Source organism: Brienomyrus brachyistius, chromosome 19, assembly GCF_023856365.1.
Source record: "Brienomyrus brachyistius isolate T26 chromosome 19, BBRACH_0.4, whole genome shotgun sequence".
NCBI lineage: Eukaryota > Metazoa > Chordata > Actinopteri > Osteoglossiformes > Mormyridae > Brienomyrus > Brienomyrus brachyistius.
Window position 1 is genome coordinate 6,108,222 of NC_064551.1, and position 17,680 is coordinate 6,125,901.

Sequence of the window (17,680 nt, forward strand, 5' to 3'; positions counted from 1 at the left end):
GGTTAAGGCAGGAGTGCACAGGCCCGCTTAATAAGCCCTCAAAATGCAGAACTGCTGGCACCGTGGCGAAACTCCAGGCGTGTGGATGGTCATGGGCAGAGTTCCGGCGTCTTGGGGAACCAGTGGAGGCAGGAGATGCTGGCCGGATCGACACAAAACCAATGACAAGCGAACAGAGAGCTGCAATGGAATGCATTTCCCTTCACTGTCATAAGGGAGCTCTGCATGTCAAATCGGCGTAGAAGGCAATCACACACTAAACGATAAAAAAAGAAATGGAACTGCAAGTGTGACATAAATCCCAGCCAATCACAACCAGATATAGCCTGACACATGCTTTTCTATTCACAATGAAAGAAGTCATATAAGTGACATTAAATGTTTTATATAAACTGTATAAATCTTTGGCCAAGGCATAATACAGTGTTTACAGTTTCGTAACTGTATATTTGCCAAGGCAGTAGCAATCGTGGGAAACGACATCTCCCCTCCCACGAATGTAAGTAGCGATGGGGAAAATGAGCCTTCAAAACTCACAGTGTGTGGGATTACCATGCACTGTCACTCGCTGACTGCTTTAATTCTGTGTGTCATATTTGGGCAGAAACTATTCATCTGTTACAATGTAATCACAATGGGATTACCATGACCTGTCAATCACTAACTGGTTTAACTCAATGGGAGTAAATGTAAGTCATAGGAAGCAGGCTAACCCAGCCGGTGATCAGCAGCGCAGTGATCCTACCTACCATGCATTTCACAATCTGTTTTTTTCCCTCCCTTCACCCCCCTGACTTTTAGATCTCAAGTCTAGTTCTTAAACCGGGGGGGGGGGGTCACCTGTCACCACAATGATCTGTTCATGCACCAGGAGAGCTTACTGAGGACAAATTCAGGTAGTAAATGAATCCTTTGATGGAGGTTATTGGGATGACCCCTTACCACTATAAAATATTTATTGAGTCACACTACAGATGACTCAGAAGACGACAGGGAAAGATCAGCAGGCTCCATGTGTGTCCAGGGTTCAGCTGGTGTGCGCTCATGCGAGGCCGGAACGAAACCCCCCCCCCCCCCCCCCCATGTGGAAAAGCAAGCGTCGCTCCGGCCGTTAAGCCCCCGTTGGACCTGTGCACATTAATGAGTTAATAAAGGAGACCGGGAGCTGAGGGATCGCCACTGTCGTACAGGATCTGCATCCATCTGTGCGAGAAAACATGTCCGCATCACTTACCTAGTACACTCACGTCCATCCGCCTCCAGAATGGCTGCTAAACCAAATGCAACGTTCATAAACAAAGAGAAGCACTCCTGATATTTATCGCAGTATTTATTATTCACTATATGAAAGATTTTGCTACCAGTTTGGAATTTTGCTGCGGTTTGATGCTGCCTAACAATAGCTTACAAATAAAGAAAAAGATGAATGCAGAGGTATGTTTGGCGGCGTGCGTGGTCGAAAGGGGAGACGTCTGACTTATCGAAGGATCTGGTGACTATAATGTGAATACTTATCCTGAACTGTAACTCAGCATCTGTAGTCATTCACCAATTCACTGACTTTGAGAGATAAAACACGATCGATACAAAAATCTAAGATCCCTGGCGAGAATTGTGCATATTTTCCTTATTCGCTAGCCGTTTTTTTCCTCCTAGAGTGCATGTACAGCCCAGTGCTTTTGTCAGGGAGGAGCAAAGCAGGAAAGAAATGTGTCTGCGTTTTCTCTCCCAGGCACAGCGGAGTCTGGAAGAGAAACAGTTAAATTGATGTACCAAGGCACCGTATGTGAAGTAAAGCAGCTTCTTGGCATGGCCTGTTCAACCTCAATATCACTTCCAGGGCTGTTTCCACTGTTTACTCTTCCCAGTCCAAAGATGGATGTATTGCATGCCCCTCACACTTACTCATTTCTCCGTCAGAACGTATCGATCCTTTTCTTGCAGTCACAGCTATGAATAAATTACGGGACAGTGACAAACGGGTCGCTGTGGACCTGCTATCGGCAGGGGACGGGAGGGGCCCCGGCGTAACGCGAGCACAGCAAACAAGCGACGTCTCAGATTCACCAAAACCGAAAACAGCCTTGTGGTCGATGGAATTGTCGGGAGTAAAGGCTACTTCTCTTGTCTGGGTGCTGCTTCAGATCCACCTAGAATCCCAAAGCTTCGTTTCTGACTAATTCTGCGGCCCAAGACCTGGAGACCTGCAGTGTCTCATCAAGGGAGGCCTGAGGAACGTTCCGGAGAGTGACAGGCAAAACTGGAATCTGGGTCGGCAGGACCTGACGTTACCAGGAGGACGGCTGGGTGCTTCACCGTACTGGGATCATGGCCACTGGAAGAGGACCTGAAGCCAGTCTCATCTCGAGATTCCTAGAATACATTCTTTACACATTTGATAACAGCGATGTAATCTGTACGAGAATAGTAGCTTTGGCTTGGCAATCCTTACATAACCAGAGCCAAAATAATGACTCCTGCACTTATGCTGTAAACTGCACATATACATGCACCCATATAACATGGCAAAAACTGTGGAAATGTATGGCTGGAAAAATATGTTTAGAGAGACACAACCTAAATATAAAACCAGTGGGATGAGACCAAAACAGTCCGGAACACATAATGCTGCATACAATCTGCTTTAAGCTGAACTGCCTGCTTTGTACATTCATTCATTCTTTTTCCATGCTCCCCCCACCCCCACCCCCCCCCCCCCCACCCCCGACCCACGGGGTCATAGGGTTTCCCAGTCGTGGAAACATCGTGCGCAAAGCACCCCGCCACAGGGCACACTCACACACCATTCACACACACATTCACGCCACTGCACAATTCTGCATATTTTTGGACAGTGGGGGGGAACCGGAGTACCCGGAGGAGACCCCAGGACGACATCCTATTCACTTATTTCTCCTTTATTTCCCTCTTCCAAGTGAGCCCTGGAACCTGCAAACTCCTGCTCCTTTATAGATACAACGAAAATAAAATATGGAATAACAACGACAGTTTCTATTGAAACTAGTATTTAGTAATATTTACACCTTAAATCACCACCTCTGTATGGCTTGTATGTGGCTCCACGTTCGTAATGCTGCTGTTCAACATCTTGCCGTATTCATGCTTTTCCGGTACTTAGTCATTCGGGGCCAATTCTATTAAGACCTAAAGCTTGCCTTCTGTTAGGAGCAATCCCATAACCACTTATCCCAAAATATCTAAGGATTCCTTCAATACATAAACAAACTTTTGATGGCTGCAGAAAAAAAATGCAACATAACATATAAATCAAGTAATTTGATCTTGTTATATAAAAAAGACCTTTGGTGAGTTTTTATTCACATACCAGAAATGCAGTATTAATATGCACGTAATTCACTAATAGGATTTTGAGTAACTGTGCTAATCGCTAATTAAGAATATGAATTCTTAATAGTCCCTTAAGGTGAAGCGATTCACTGAGAAAAATGCCAGTAATTTGATATTCTGTGGTCTTTCTCTGTTTAATAATTTCTCTTGTTAATCATTATAGATAAACCTGTTAAAGGAAATATTACGGGTAGTATAATACTGAAACTATCCGGAAAATTCATGTCGGTGGTAGTTTTTCGAGAGCCACGGAGTAGAGTGGTACTGGCAGGCAGCGTCAAATTTGCCCTCTTAACTTAAAGCAGAAGCACATTACCTCCATCTGCTAGACCATATTCTGTCCATGTTAACTACTCATGCTGTGTCCCAGGTGCGAACAAGCCGGCTGTTTCCATGGATGGCGGCGATCATTATTCTGTGTCCTTCTCCTGTTGGCCTCGCGAATGGCGGAGCACGGTGAGGCACTCGCAGTGCTCATGGGGACTGCGGCCGCTAAATGCCTCGCCTGCGCCATCTGTCCCTGCCATTTCCCTAAAATTACACCACCGATGCAACCCACCGCTGCTCACATTAGCACTATGCTACTGGCAAATTCGCATGGGCAAAGAAAGATCAGCTCTTTCCGTCTCCAATACTGCGTTAAGATTCAGATGGAGACTATTCAGTAGCGGACTGGGGGATTATTGGGTAGAGGAAGCCAAGGTGCTTAGATCTGTTGGTATGCTTCCTTTTACTCCAACGCAGTTATAAATACAATACTCCTACATATCTACGAGTTAATGGCCAAAGGTCTACAATGGCCATAGGATCTCATATCTTTACTGCCAGCACCACATAAAGATTCCTCCACCATGTGAGAAGTCTAGGTGATTCTCCTGCGTGGTTTGTCAGTGAATGAACTCCACGTCCACAACCGGACGTCAAAATCTCAACTTTCAAGAAATCCCTCAAGACCCATCTGTTCCCGGGGACGCACGACCCAGTCTTCCGACCGCCGACCTGCTCCTTCTTCATCTGCAATCCCTGACCGGCTCTCTTGTGGAAGCCGATGAACCCAGCTGGCCCCTTGACGGCTGTATGCTGTTAATGTACCATCTGCCTTCGGATAAAAGCGTCCGCGAGAAATGTAAAGGTATATTCTGCAGGAATTTTGGAGGGAAGGGACAAGCTAAAGCCTTTGCAAAAAAGATCACTATTATTATGTTCTATTTTAACAGACAGAATGGAGGTTAAGGCCACCAGTGATTAATGTAACCAAGAGGCTCATGATTAAAAAGCACCAGTAACAGCTGGGGAAAAGACCTTTAGTAAAATCCAACTGATTGGGAGGAAAAATGCTATTTACTTTGGATCAAAGCTTCTTCTCTGAAACTATAATAAAAGTCTAGACTCATGTTTGAGGAGGTTATTGAAAGAGGACTTGGTCTGAGGACATTTATTTATTTTCAAGTTTCCCCGCTTTAAGTTAGAGACGAGATTTGCTAACCTTCGGAGTATTCAGCGGCCCTCCTCTTGTCAGCGAAGATTAAGTGTCCCTCCCCGAGGTATATTTACATTTAATGTGAGTCAGCGCTTTCCTGATGCACTGTTGCCCCGAAAGGAGGAAATCAAATGCCATGCATCTCTGTAGAACGATATTAATCACACCGTCTAATTTGCCTGCCAGCCGCCCCCCCCTACCCCCACCCCCACCGAATGGCATTCTGCAGCTACAGGCTCAGCACTTAAGTCCACGGAAGGTGTGAAAATGTAAACAGCACCAGTCTGGCACTGCGTTTGTGTCGCCACATTTTTTTTTTGCTGTGGGGGGGGGGGGGGGGTGGGGGCATATTTTGAATACGTCGCATTCCTAAGCTTCTTTTCCCACTGCAAAACACAAGAACCAATTTGTACCCTCAAGGGTCTGCTAACTGCACCGCAGCTGTAGGTACATGTACCTACCTTTTAATATACTGAAATGGACTCATTGGGGGTACATTAATGTTGTTTGTACCTTGGTATACAAAACTGTACCAGGGCTATATCCTTTATTCTGAGGGCACGTTTGTAGCAATTCTCCTTCTCAAGAAGTCAAATGCGACAGAAGGGACGCAATCAGTTTCCAACTTCCAACATTTTATTTACTGAAATACATGAAAATTCATATAGGTTAACTTTACTGATTATTTGCAAGTAATGAAATACAAAATAATATAATAATATATCAGCATAAATATAGAAATAACGGTTCTTGTAAATTCAAGTAATCTGCCTAAGTTATTTAAGTCAGTGTAATTTCATTCTCTGCTTATCCGGGGGCAGACCATAGCTGGGCCTGGAGCCTGTTCAAACTGAGGGCGATCTGGGGCACCCCCTCCCCCCCCCCCCCACCAAAAGAAAAACAAATGTGCCTTGGGGGGAGGGGGGGTTCCCCAAAAAATGTCCTCTAGATAACTTTAAATCACAATTTTTGCTCCCTCTACAACAATCTCCCTCCAGCACATTACAACCAAACAATCAAGAACAACAAATACCTGGTACAGGTGTATATTGAGCTCAGAGGGAGCAAAAATGTGGACGGCCTCGAGGCCCCTGGGGGCTGGGCTGAGAATCGCTGGACGGTACGGAGAAAACCAGAGTAACTGGAAACACACGCGATATAAGGAGAACATGCAAACACAGTCATCAGATCAGACTGGACTCAACCGACCAAGCCGCCCAAAAATGCACTAAGAATACAAATATCATTCTAAAGCCACCTCAAAATTATCCATTACAAAGTAAAAATATTAAAAAAAACCTTAACAGATACAAAAGCAGTTTGTGTAACAGATGCTTGATTCTGGTTTAGATGCAGTACCTAACAAATACTGTCTTCATGTCTTTTTATGGCCTTTTAGTACCAGACAACAAAACAAACCGTCCTCTGACCCAGACTGCTTTCCAGGGTCTGCCAGTGTATGGCTGCTACCTAAATTGCATTTATGACCAGCTCCTGGAAAACCTGCAATGGTTTCTTAAACTACCCCATTCCAGTTAACACTGGGTCCCGCAGAAGGCCCCCAGAATGCTGGTCCTGAGTGCACAGGGGTGTCTCCTTCCTGTGTCCCTGGACAGGCAACCAGGCATTGCACAACTAAAATAAAATAAACAACCCAATCTGAGCCACGTTTGGCGAGAGGCTGTAAATTGACAATGTAAGTAAAATTCCACAATTCGACCAATTGGGTGTCGTTCCTGATGTCCGCAGTCTTCAAAGTGAATGTGTTTCCCTTTTCTGTCCCTCGACGAGGAGGGGCACTACTGCACATTTCCGACTGTCCCATGTCAGAGAGGAAAAAATTCTAGGGGAAAAAAACAGCATATATTTAGATGTACACAATGCAATGTGAGAAGGCTTAAGCAAAAACCCTTCTAAAGCCATTTATTTTCAGTATACACACACCTTATCTTAGTGCTTAAGGATATCCCCCCTCGAACTAATATCATTAATTCATGTCTGTACAACTAAGTTCAAAAGAATCCTTCCCCTTTTATTAACACCTCAAAAATATTTTTTGGAATTCAGGTAAAATTTCCTTAAATCGATGTTCAAGAATGCCTCGTTACCAAGTCCAGGTCTTTGGGCTGTACCTCCAACTTCACTGCGAGAGGCGAGAGCGCCCCCCCCCCCCCCCCCCACCCCCACCCCCACCCCCACCCCCAGTCTTCCATGCACTACTCTGTCACATTACACTGGTCAACGAAGATTTTGTCACAGATCAACTAAAGGCTGCCTTTTATGTCCTTGTTAAATCCTGATTTCAGAATTGCACTCAAATTTTGCTTTTCTCCATAGTTTTTGAGTTATGTGATTTTTAGGCTATATTGATAGTATATAATTATATATAGTCATATACAGTTTTGAGGGATGTCACTTTTAGGCTATACTGCTGCTACATAACACATTTTAAAAGATGTATGGGTACATTAAAAGTTTAATTTAAGAAAATGATTTTATTTCTATTTGTGAACATAGTTTAGGCTTTACAGAAGGGCACAGAGTAAGTTGACAGGCTGAAACATGGGGGGACACGCTGAGACCCAGCTCCCTCTCTCAGAAGCCCAGCCCCCCCCTCCCCCCCCCCAGCTGGTGATCAGGTCTCAGGGGTTTGCTGGGCCCTGAGGAGGGACATTCCTGAGCCCAAGTACAGCATAAAATCACACACGTCTACCTTTAGGACGAGTCACTTCCTCCAAACACATATAACGTAAATATACCTATAGTGTGGAGTTCTACTGTACGCCACCCAAAGTCCTTGCATTATAGGGAAATTCTGATTTGATATTTGAATTCTTACTAAGAAAATACTAAAGATGTAGCCCAACTTATTTTGAATCATGTGACAAAATAAGTCAAACTGTTGACCCGTGTCACAAATGGACATGAGAGACATGGCTTGGAGTTTTTCGTCTTCATACAAAGAATTCTTGAAATTATATTTCAGGTCACGCACCTCACACAACAACAGACCACTACCGGGATATAAACCTTCAGCGTATAGGTGATGAGGCTGATTCTTTAATCACCTCAGTCCTTGCCTTCCCCAGGAAGGACTCTCATATAATAGAGGACAGGGTGTGTTTGTCACCTGAGAAGAAATCATTGAGGCTCGTCAGCTCCTCCTGAACCTTCAAGACCAAGACATCCTGCAAGATCTCCTGTTGCTGCGTAGTTTCGATGCCCATCCTCTGGAGCTGAGGCTCAGTCATCCTCAGCAGGGCTCGGCCTGCAGAGGCACATTAATCAGTTGAACCAAATACATGAATGATTATGTGGGGTAATGAACCTGTAAACACACAAGCCAACCAGGACCCTAATTAGTTTAATGCATAATCAAAGAAAGTGCTGAACTAATCTATTAAAGTATACTCACAATCATTATGTAATGTACAGCAAATGCAAAATAAATTTTATTTGATGGGGAAAAATTGATGCGGAGAGCACGGTAACTCAGTGGGAGTGCAGTTGCCATACACCTCCAGGGTTGTGGGATCAAGTCCCACCCCTTCTCCATGTGTGCGGAGTTTGCATGTTCTTCCCATGTTCTACTGGTTATTTCCAGATACTCTGGTTTCCAATCATAGTCCAATTACATGCTATTAGGCTAACTTTGTGATTTTAAACTGCCCGCCCTGAATGAATATGTGCTGGTGTATATGCAAAGCTGCCTGGTGTCCCTACAGTGCTTGGGATTGGCTCCAAGCCACACTGACGTTCTACTCAGGAAGTGTAAAAGGTGTGAAGATGAATGGACAGAAACATCTTATTTCCAAAAATCCACAATTAGTCTGAATTTTTTTACTTTCTAGCCACCAAATCAAACCTGTGCACAATAAATGGTATAAATACCATAATCATAAATCAACTGCTCACGATGGCATATAGATGGCATATGAAATGCCACAGGGTGAGGGACTAATGAAGTCTGTGTCTCTGAGGGGCGACTGACTGAACAGAGAAAAGGCATTCGTGGGACGTAATTAGAAAGGCCAGGGTAAGCGGGGGCCATGTTGGTTTGGCGATGGTTGTGTTCCTAAAGAAATAAGACCTTTTCTTAGACTTCACACTGCACGACCAATATAATGAGAGGCAGTAATAGGACAGGTGGGAAGGGCCAGTTAAGTGCGGAACGCTGCGGGAAAGGCACCTGAGATGGAGTGGGTTCTGATCGCCTCCAGGAAGGCAGTCTGTCCAGAGGAGTGATGCTCCTGGACCCACCTGCAGACCTCCTCCACCGTCCACCGGGAGACCCTCCTGCCACAGTCCGTCATGGCGGACAGCCTGCGGAATTGAGGAAACGATGCAGACCTCACCTGCTGCATTTTATTGTTGTATTCAATGGGGTCTACAAAGTATGGTTCCAAGTGATGGGTTTAATCTCATCTTGGGACGTTGAATGAAGAGGGAGACAATCTAGGAGAATATCAATTCTATGGTTCTGCCGTATAAAGACTGACCTCAAAATAAAACGCATGGTACAAAGGTTTCTATTAAAATCTAAATACTCAAACAGCATTAGCTGTTTTTTTTGTGTGTGTGTTTTTAAAAAAAAAAAATTGTCCTTAGCTGTTTGCTAATGATTATTAGCAATTTGTGCCTTAGCTTCACACCTTGAATGAAGCGTAAGATAAGATAAAGATGAAGATAAAGACCACAATCTCTGACGGATTCACAACAGGAAATACCTTGGTCTATGGTACATTGTCCAAGTGATTCCGATTTCAGCTGCTGGTATTACGGGACGTTTTCACTTCACTTACCAGCTCTAGCAGAATCGTCCCAAACGTAATACTTACCAGCAGATTTTATACCACTGAAACATCATAAGCAGAAATCAAAGAAAAGATCTCTACAGGCACACTTTTCCTTCTACAGGAGGGCTTTCTCAACGGCAGAATGTGCAAGTCCACCAAGGTTATGACGGGGTGACGCTCAGATAAACCATAAGGCGAAAATGCATTTTACTACATTACACCTAACGTAAACATAGCCTAGCTTAGCCCACCTTAAACGTGCTCAGAACATTCACATTAGCCTACAGCTGGGCAAAATCATTAACACAAAACCTATTTCATAATAAAGGGTTGAATATGTCATGTGCTTTATTGAATAATCACACAGCGTAAAGTCAAAATATCGTAACACATAACACCGGGAGCCAGGAAGCGCCTGTACTTTGCATTTGAATTGTGCGAATAAGGTAATGAGAAAATATCATCTTAAAAAATATCATGCCATTGCAAAACTACGCTAGGACAGGCATGATGCGCTACAGTGAGGCAAGTTTAGGTGACAAGCCTCCTTCATTCACCTGCTGCCAGCCTTCAACAATATGCACTCATTGGCCACTTCAATAGGAACCCTTGCTTGTCAGACACAAACAGCCTGTTCCTCCTAACTTGGAATCATGTGGCTGAAACTAAATACTTAGATCATCCATACAAGGTCAGGAGGCCCACTTACTGTGTGGCGAAGCATTAGACACAAGTGATTTTGGTGTGATTCTTGGTGCCAGATGTGGAAATGGCCACCCTCCCCTGGCATCCCACATGCTACACGGTCTAGCGTTTACTGAGGGTAACGTGATGAGCAAAGAACAGCCAGTAAGCAGCAGCTCGGTTTGCAAAAATGCCTCGTTAATGAGAGAGGTTGAAGGAAAACAGCCAGGCTCATTAAAACTAACAGGAAGGTCACACGTGCAATAATGACGGCGCAGTGGAGAGAGGCAGGACGGCAGCGCTGAATGCACATCTCGCCTACCCTCGAAGCAGCTCCACAGACAAAGAGGGGGTTTACCCAGCACTATACAGGCATAGCTAATAAAGTATCAATGACATTTCCATGGCAGCAAGACCACGGACCTGCAGAATTAGGGGACAGAAGGGAGAAAGCACCTGTTCCTATTGTCGTGGACGATCAAAACCAACTCCTTCCTGATTTCTGAGTGCCCCTTTTCCAATTTTATCCAGGGACCCCCCCCCCCCAAAGCAGAGATTCCATCTCTGACCATTGCTCCCTCCCTCATGTCACACTGATCTCTTGGCCTTATTCCGACAAAACCATTTCCCCCTAAAACCGCTTGTGTGATGATTCCTAAAAAAACAGCAAACAAGGCAGATTATGTCACTTTTTAAACCTTTACGTGAAACAAGGTCCTTTCATTCGGATATTAAAGTCCGATTTCCAGATTCAATAAAGTCAAGATGTTGTACAAGCATAAACACATCATTCTTATTGGCAGTAATCCTCTCCGGAAAATTCTTTGCCAAACAGCTACACGGAGGACAGCTGGAGGACATTCTCCATACAGGTTATGACCGGTCAGATTAATAATATTTCAAAACATTCAATCCGGCTGTTGAAAGCTGAAAGGTACGAGATATGACACTTTTGTTACGACGTTAAGTATGATACAGGCCTAATGGGTAAATTATACCTGTATTACTTCTTGTAGCAGTTTAAGTATGTAAATACTTTTATATGACTAAAAACTAACTAATTGACTTACAAGTCCTTAAGGCAAAATGGTACTTTCAATTCCTGAGTGGCGAAAACTCAAGCATGAAAGACTGGGAATGACACGTTCTGAACCACATATTTTTCATAAGAGATTCCGAATGATATTTCCTGCACAAAGACACATTTATTAAATCACCAGTGTAGGAAGCAGTCAAGTCTTACTGCAATAGTGTTGCAGTCATTGGCTTCTGGACTGGGACTTACGCTATTTTTTCCATAAGCCAATTGTATGAATTGTGACTTGGAGGCGAGAGGCCTGGCTTAGACTATTTTTGTTATTCAGCCAGAATATCCCTACTATTTCTGCTACGAGAGATTCTTCAGCAAGAGATGTGTTATGGTTATGCTACCACATCTTTCTGACTTCTGACAACTGTCTAGGTACATTCAGAGTATTGTGTTAAAAGTCAATGTGAAGCACTTCTGCAGTCTTCGGAGAATTCGCTAATTTCAGCTATACATCTCACTACCCCTTTTCAGTACTACTTAGGGCACGGGGAATAGATCTAGCTGCAAAAAAGTTGGACATTAAGATATGTCACTTCTCCACAGTTATGGTCACTATCAATATTAAGCCTTTCCAAGAATTTCAGCAGCCAAATAACTATGGTTAGTATTAGTCGTTATTCCATTTTTTCCGAATTTACGCATTTAACCACTATTAAAATTACGTGACTGACGGACAAACATGTTGACCAATTAGATACTGGTCTTTTCAAGCATTTAAATATACGAACCAATCACATTTCAGTAAATCTCCCTCCAACAGGTACCTGACAGGGCTGCAAACTACTATTTTATGTTCGAAAGGTAGCTGTCAGTGATTCTGTTTTCAGGCATTTTATTCTTTAAAGAATACGAGATTTTATACCTGTGTATTACGGTATGTTACCTTTTTGGGTTGTTGACCTTGTACAGATTTCTACCTCGTCGCAAACCACCGCTTGTACCGCAGTTTAAACTAAACATTCTATGCAACCACTGTAACACTCATGTTTACTTTCATTTCGTAAAGGGATGCATCACAACACGTCACCATCTTAGCTGTCATTGGGCCTTTCATTCCCTTAGTTAATAACACAGGTAATAAAAATTAAAAAGTGGATCAATTCATTGAAAAAAAAATATTGCCGAAATATGGAAACAATAACAAAGGAACATTTTCAAAGACTATGAGTCCCGTAAAATTACAGCCCTGATACCAATGCACCACCGCATGGTGATTCACATTACTGCATATTCTGCTTGATTTTTAAACATGACCCGACCCATTTGTCTATTAAATTGTTTCTGTAGCTAACTCGGTTGCTAACTTCGTTTTTATAACAGCACTCGCCTGGATGAAGACTAATGGTGGGACTACAACTAAAAACTACTTGCAAGTGAAAGAAAAAAAGCTGCATTAGGGACTGAAAGAATACGAAACAAACAGCGAAACGCACACAGCACTTTGACAAACAAACCAAAGTCGGCTAAAGCAACAAATCCGTGACGTCACCCCGAAGGAATCGCCGTAGACATAAAACTTCACCGATGCACAGCGCGAGAGACCTTTTCAAATGGCCTCATTTTATGCCATGTTAGTTTTTCTATTTAGATATTGACTTAATCCAAATCTGATTTCATGCTGCCAAATACGGCGAGCAGGCACAAAGCAAAATGTTGCTGCCGGTAACACGGCCTGTTTCTTACCTGTGTGGCTTTAATGTCGACAATCGCACTTCCTTACACCTGGATTAAAAGGCGGAGGAGGAGCAACGCTCCTCACGGAGAACCTGCCTCCTCCTGTGTCATTCTAATGGGAACGACATGGCAGCACCGTCATATAAAAATATAATGATAATAATAATAATAAGGGTTTTTTATATAGCGCCTTTCTCACACTGATACAGAGAACAATACACAAGCAGCAACAGTAACAACAGAACAACAGGAATGTTACGTAGTAGCAGTTACATTATAGCATTTGTGGTATAAATGCGTTTTCAGCTGAAGCTTGAAAATGTTGAGACTGTACCTCTCGCAGACTGTGAGGAAGTGTGTTCATATAGCTAAAAAATAATGATAAACATAATATATTATGATAAAAAAATATAGTATTAAGATCTTGCCTTATATTTACCCGGTACCCACACATAAATTGCAGTTTAATCATTAATTTAACTGTATTTCTAATTTTGAAAAGTCTGTAAACTGATGCGTTAAAAAAAAAAAAGATTAGTAATTTTACTTATTTAGACAATCGACACTCTGCAGTGATTACCGGAAAGCAGCAGTCCTTGTAAATAACTTTTCAATAAAGTTTTTTTTTTCACTTGAGATTTTTGAGTAGTGAAAGTATCAAGAACGTAACTGCGCATGTCCAGTTTTTCAGTTGGGACCTGTTACTTTACTCAAAAGCATCATTGGCGACCACAATCTCACATTCTAGACGTATCAGCGGCATGAACTAAATATCGAAAATTGAGTATTTTCCTGGTGAATGTCGCTGAACATGTTATTGTACGACTGGTACTAAAGTTAAGTTTTAGGCCTATACAGCAAAACATTAAAGAGTAATACATTTAAACAGTAACACACAACATATCCCTTATAATTTTTAGATCGATGTATATTTGGCCAAGTATACCACTGTACCTATAAAATTACTGAAGTAGTTGGCATTAATGGATTGAAATTAAAAGTTTCTTGTCCACGAGAGGGCGCTTTTGGCATAAAAAAACTCCTTCTAAGTTGTTAATACACCGTTTTACTGGACATTGCCTTTGGTGCATAAACAGAGAAACCAGGTCCTATATACAATGAGATGCATATTTATCTAATGAGAATATTCCTCGAAAGCATAGCAGGCGCGCGATACTGCACGCTCCGTACATCAGTTAGAGGCTGGATGATCATTTATAACAGTGGCGTGTGACTTTTGGACAGTTGCACGGTTAGTGCTAGTTGACAGATTATTATTTTTTTTTCTGCGAAGGTTTGTCGATGAGATGAAATTCTACAAAGTTTCGCCCTGAAGGGGAAGAATATTGTTTAAGTGGTCCAAATGGCACGCATCGTAATCAGATGATCGCATTTTCGCATTGCAAGACGAAGGAAACATGAAATGCTAATATTTGAAAGTGTTACTCGTTGATTTCTTTCATCTTTTTAATTGGAAAGGTAAGTGGGAGGCTGTTTTGAAAGTTTGTTAATCTTATAATTTTTAAGTAATACAAGCTGTGGAACCTGTTAAACTACACTTGACTGTCGATTGTTATTATCTTCATCAAGGCTATCGGTTTGTACAAATTGATGATAATGGCAGGTGTAAAAGTTTTTATTTGTCGCTTTTCTTTTCTCATTATATATGGTTCATTACGTATAAATTGTTGCATATTTATTTATTGGTATTGTAGCTAATATTTCAGATGAACTTTCTTTCCCCAGAATTACCGCAAGGAAACTGCACTTTAGATCGTATAAAAACGGACAACTTTGATCACTTTCTTAAACGTGTGTACTATAAAAACGAGTTACATGTCCACATTGTTCATTGTGAATTTTTATGACAAGTGTGAATAAGCATGTACCGGATTACCCTGCAAAAGGCTGATTGAAGTTATTTGCCAAAGGAAGAACTCTTATAGTGTTACGAGTATATTCCTTTATTTCTGCCAATATACGGACATACAGAACGAAGCAGTCTGTATTTATTTCGCCTTTTTGAAAACAAGGCTGCCCATAGGAGCAATCTGTCAGCCCCTATTCCAAATATCACTCTAAATACAAGCTAGTAAAAAAAATGACGGTCACAGCTGTTAGTGCCAGAGATCAAACTTTTCTAATGATAAGAGAGCGGATCTGACAGAAACCCAGTTTTCTCTCCAGGAATGAATCTCACGGGGTCAGTAAGCCGGAAAAGGGACTATCAAAATTTGTGACTGTTTTTGTTTGGGGGAGTAAACTCGCCGCCAGTAGTTCCCAAGTAGAGAACTTGACTTCAATTTAAAAAGCAATTTGCCAGGAAGATGATGGAGCTCCTTCCCAGTATAGACAAGCATGTGAAAGAAAGCGGAATGCCCTTCTTGTACTGGCGTCTTTCTCCGAGTCCTGTGCGGTAATCCCAGGTCTCCTAGCAGCCTGGTGTGTTAATGGTCGTGTCTGCTGGACCAGAAAAGCCAACCCACTGAGTAATGAAAAGACCAGATTGAGTGCTTTTTAATGACTTTGCCCAACCGTCCTCTTGTGAAGTTCTGGGTTATTGTTGAACAATCCCACAAGGGGGCTGAACAATACCTTACAATGAGATTCTTAGTTCTCAGTTAATCATTTACTGTGTGCATGCTGTCTGTAGGACAACCGGTTTGAGTAAAATAACACCTGTTTAGTAATCCATTAGAGCAATAACAAGAAACGTTAAATATAACGTGTCAATATGATGAGCGCTTTTTGCAAACGAAAGGCAATTCAGAAAATAAGTGTTTTCCACGTTCGCGCTCTTCCCTGAGAATCATGTATCGTTAAAGTCCTTTACACATGGGACTGAGGGCACCTGCTGTCCTGTGTCCGTTTGCAGTTACTGACCGAATGTACGACAGAATTACTTGACTTTATTTCATATACCCGTGTGGCGAACTGCATCCCCGGACGGCTGTTTCGCGTAACATGTCCCCCGCCGCCTACTTGATCCCACTAGATTCCTGGTTGATCTATGGCACTAGAGGGCAGCACGAGGGAACCGGAACCCAAACCTCATTGCCGTGAAAAAAAACAGCCCAACGTTTTACACTAGTACCACCTACACGCTAGTGGCCAGAATTATGGAATCACTTCCAATTTTTAAAGCCTGCATAACTTTATTCAGCGGTTACTTATTTACTTATTCCATATTTGCGAAATCTTTCATTGGATGATTAAATAAGTAACTGGGGCAAGAGCTGAATAAAGCTTTGCAATCTCTGAAAGTTGGAAGTATTTCCTCAGTTTGGGCTACAGCCATTTTAAATCCTTACAATAAACCAACAAGCCCCCCCCCCCCCCTTATATAGATGCTAACAAATAACAAAAGGGCATAATTTTGGGTTGAGCATGGGGAATGAACCCTACTGTTTGTCCTCCTGATCTTTGGAAAGGTTTGAAAACTTGCCAGCCCACCGGTGAGATACGTTGGATTACAAACCCCCAAATTTTGTCCCAATGCAAAACAAACAAACAAACAAAAAAATTCTTAAAAACACAGTTCTGCGGATCCCTGCTATCTCTGCATTGTATTTCCTTTCAGTGTGAGTTTAAAATTTGTTTTGTTTTCTCTGACTGACCTTTTATATGATTTGCCCGAGATTTACAGAGCAATAAGTGGAAATAAATCCCCAATGTGCCAAATCGTGAAAAATGTTTCAAACATACAGTACTGGGCAAATGTCTAAGAAAATGTTTAAAGCTATTTAACTGGGAAGTAAGGGTATATTTGCTCAAAACAGAATTTAGCATTAGAGCATATGAAAAGTAAGAGTAAGGCAATAAAAAGTAAAAGGAATGTATTCTGGCTGATCTTACTGATATTTTGTTGGATGGCTAGATGAACGCTGCTTCGGTTCCCAAACCTCTCTTGAAGGGCACCTCAGCCATTCCATGGATTTGTTGAAGTTCTCCACCAGCAATTAATGAATTAACTTAATTGGTAAATAACTCAATGAAACACTGATTAGCCAAAGGTTTACTACTAGTCAAGTTGCACAATATATGGGAATATTGGATGGATATTGGGGTGACTTTAGTAGATTTGTTGAAGTTACTAAATTGACACACTGTGACAGATATAAAATCATAATTTTATATCAACCTGAAGATCATTCAAACATAATTTTCTTTGCCTAAGACTTTTGCAGAGTGATGCTTCGACTTTGGTTTTGTGACGCTAGACGATTTGATTATTATTGACAAAGGTGATCTAGTTATACTGCTATTCTGACTATTACTAGGTGAAGAAATGTGTGTCACAATCCTTAAATAATGGGTGGTAGGAGGAAGAGGTCAAGAACAGAGATCTATGGAAGGTGCAGCTTTGAGTCTCTAGAGCAGGGGTCTCCAACTGCGGTCCTGGAGAGCTACTGTCCAGTAGGTTTTCTATCCTACCTGGTTTCAGATGAGCCACACCTGTTCCTGGTATTTGTCTGAGAGCAGGTGTGACTCATCAGAAGCCAGGTATGATAGAAAACCTACTGGATAGTAGCCCTCCAGGACCGGAGTTGGAGAGCCCTGCTCTAGATGGGCTGGTTCACATTTCCT

At 42.3% G+C, this 17,680-nt stretch overlaps 2 protein-coding genes across 3 annotated transcripts in view; one reads left to right on the top strand and one right to left on the bottom strand.

Moving 5' to 3' along the window:
* Positions 1-5,467: 5,467 nt before the first annotated feature.
* On the bottom strand, positions 5,468-13,201 carry LOC125715079 (sterile alpha motif domain-containing protein 12-like). 2 transcript variants are annotated; one of them, XM_048986321.1, is made up of 4 exons: positions 13,103-13,201; positions 9,039-9,172; positions 7,980-8,117; positions 5,468-6,692 (listed from the first exon to the last, which is right to left on the bottom strand). In XM_048986321.1, the coding sequence occupies exons 2-4, from the start codon at positions 9,160-9,162 to the stop codon at positions 6,676-6,678; spliced, it is 279 nt and encodes a 92-aa protein (XP_048842278.1). In that variant the 5' UTR covers positions 9,163-9,172; positions 13,103-13,201; the 3' UTR covers positions 5,468-6,675. The 2 variants fall into 2 exon arrangements, with proteins under 2 accessions (XP_048842278.1, XP_048842277.1); XM_048986320.1 differs by lacking the exon at positions 13,103-13,201 and adding an exon at positions 12,303-13,096.
* Positions 13,202-14,169: 968 nt separating this feature from the next.
* scara5 (scavenger receptor class A, member 5 (putative)) overlaps positions 14,170-17,680 on the top strand; it is a 42,854-nt gene continuing 39,343 nt past the window's right edge. The window contains exon 1 of the mRNA XM_048986310.1: positions 14,170-14,572. The gene's annotated coding sequence lies outside the window, so the exon portion shown is untranslated. The remainder of the gene's footprint in view (positions 14,573-17,680) is intronic.

What these genes read in the sequence shown, in the direction of transcription:
- LOC125715079 (XM_048986320.1), bottom strand. Translation starts at nt 12,379, where the DNA reads ATGTTTAGTTTAAACTGCGGTACAAGCGGTGGTTTGCGACGAGGTAGA. An exon ending in AAGGTCAACAACCCAAAAAG is followed by an intron (nt 9,173 to 12,302) that starts GTAACATACCGT and finishes TCAATTCCGCAG; the next exon opens with GCTGTCCGCCATGACGGACT. An exon ending in CAGAACCCACTCCATCTCAG is followed by an intron (nt 8,118 to 9,038) that starts GTGCCTTTCCCG and finishes GTGCCTCTGCAG; the next exon opens with GCCGAGCCCTGCTGAGGATG.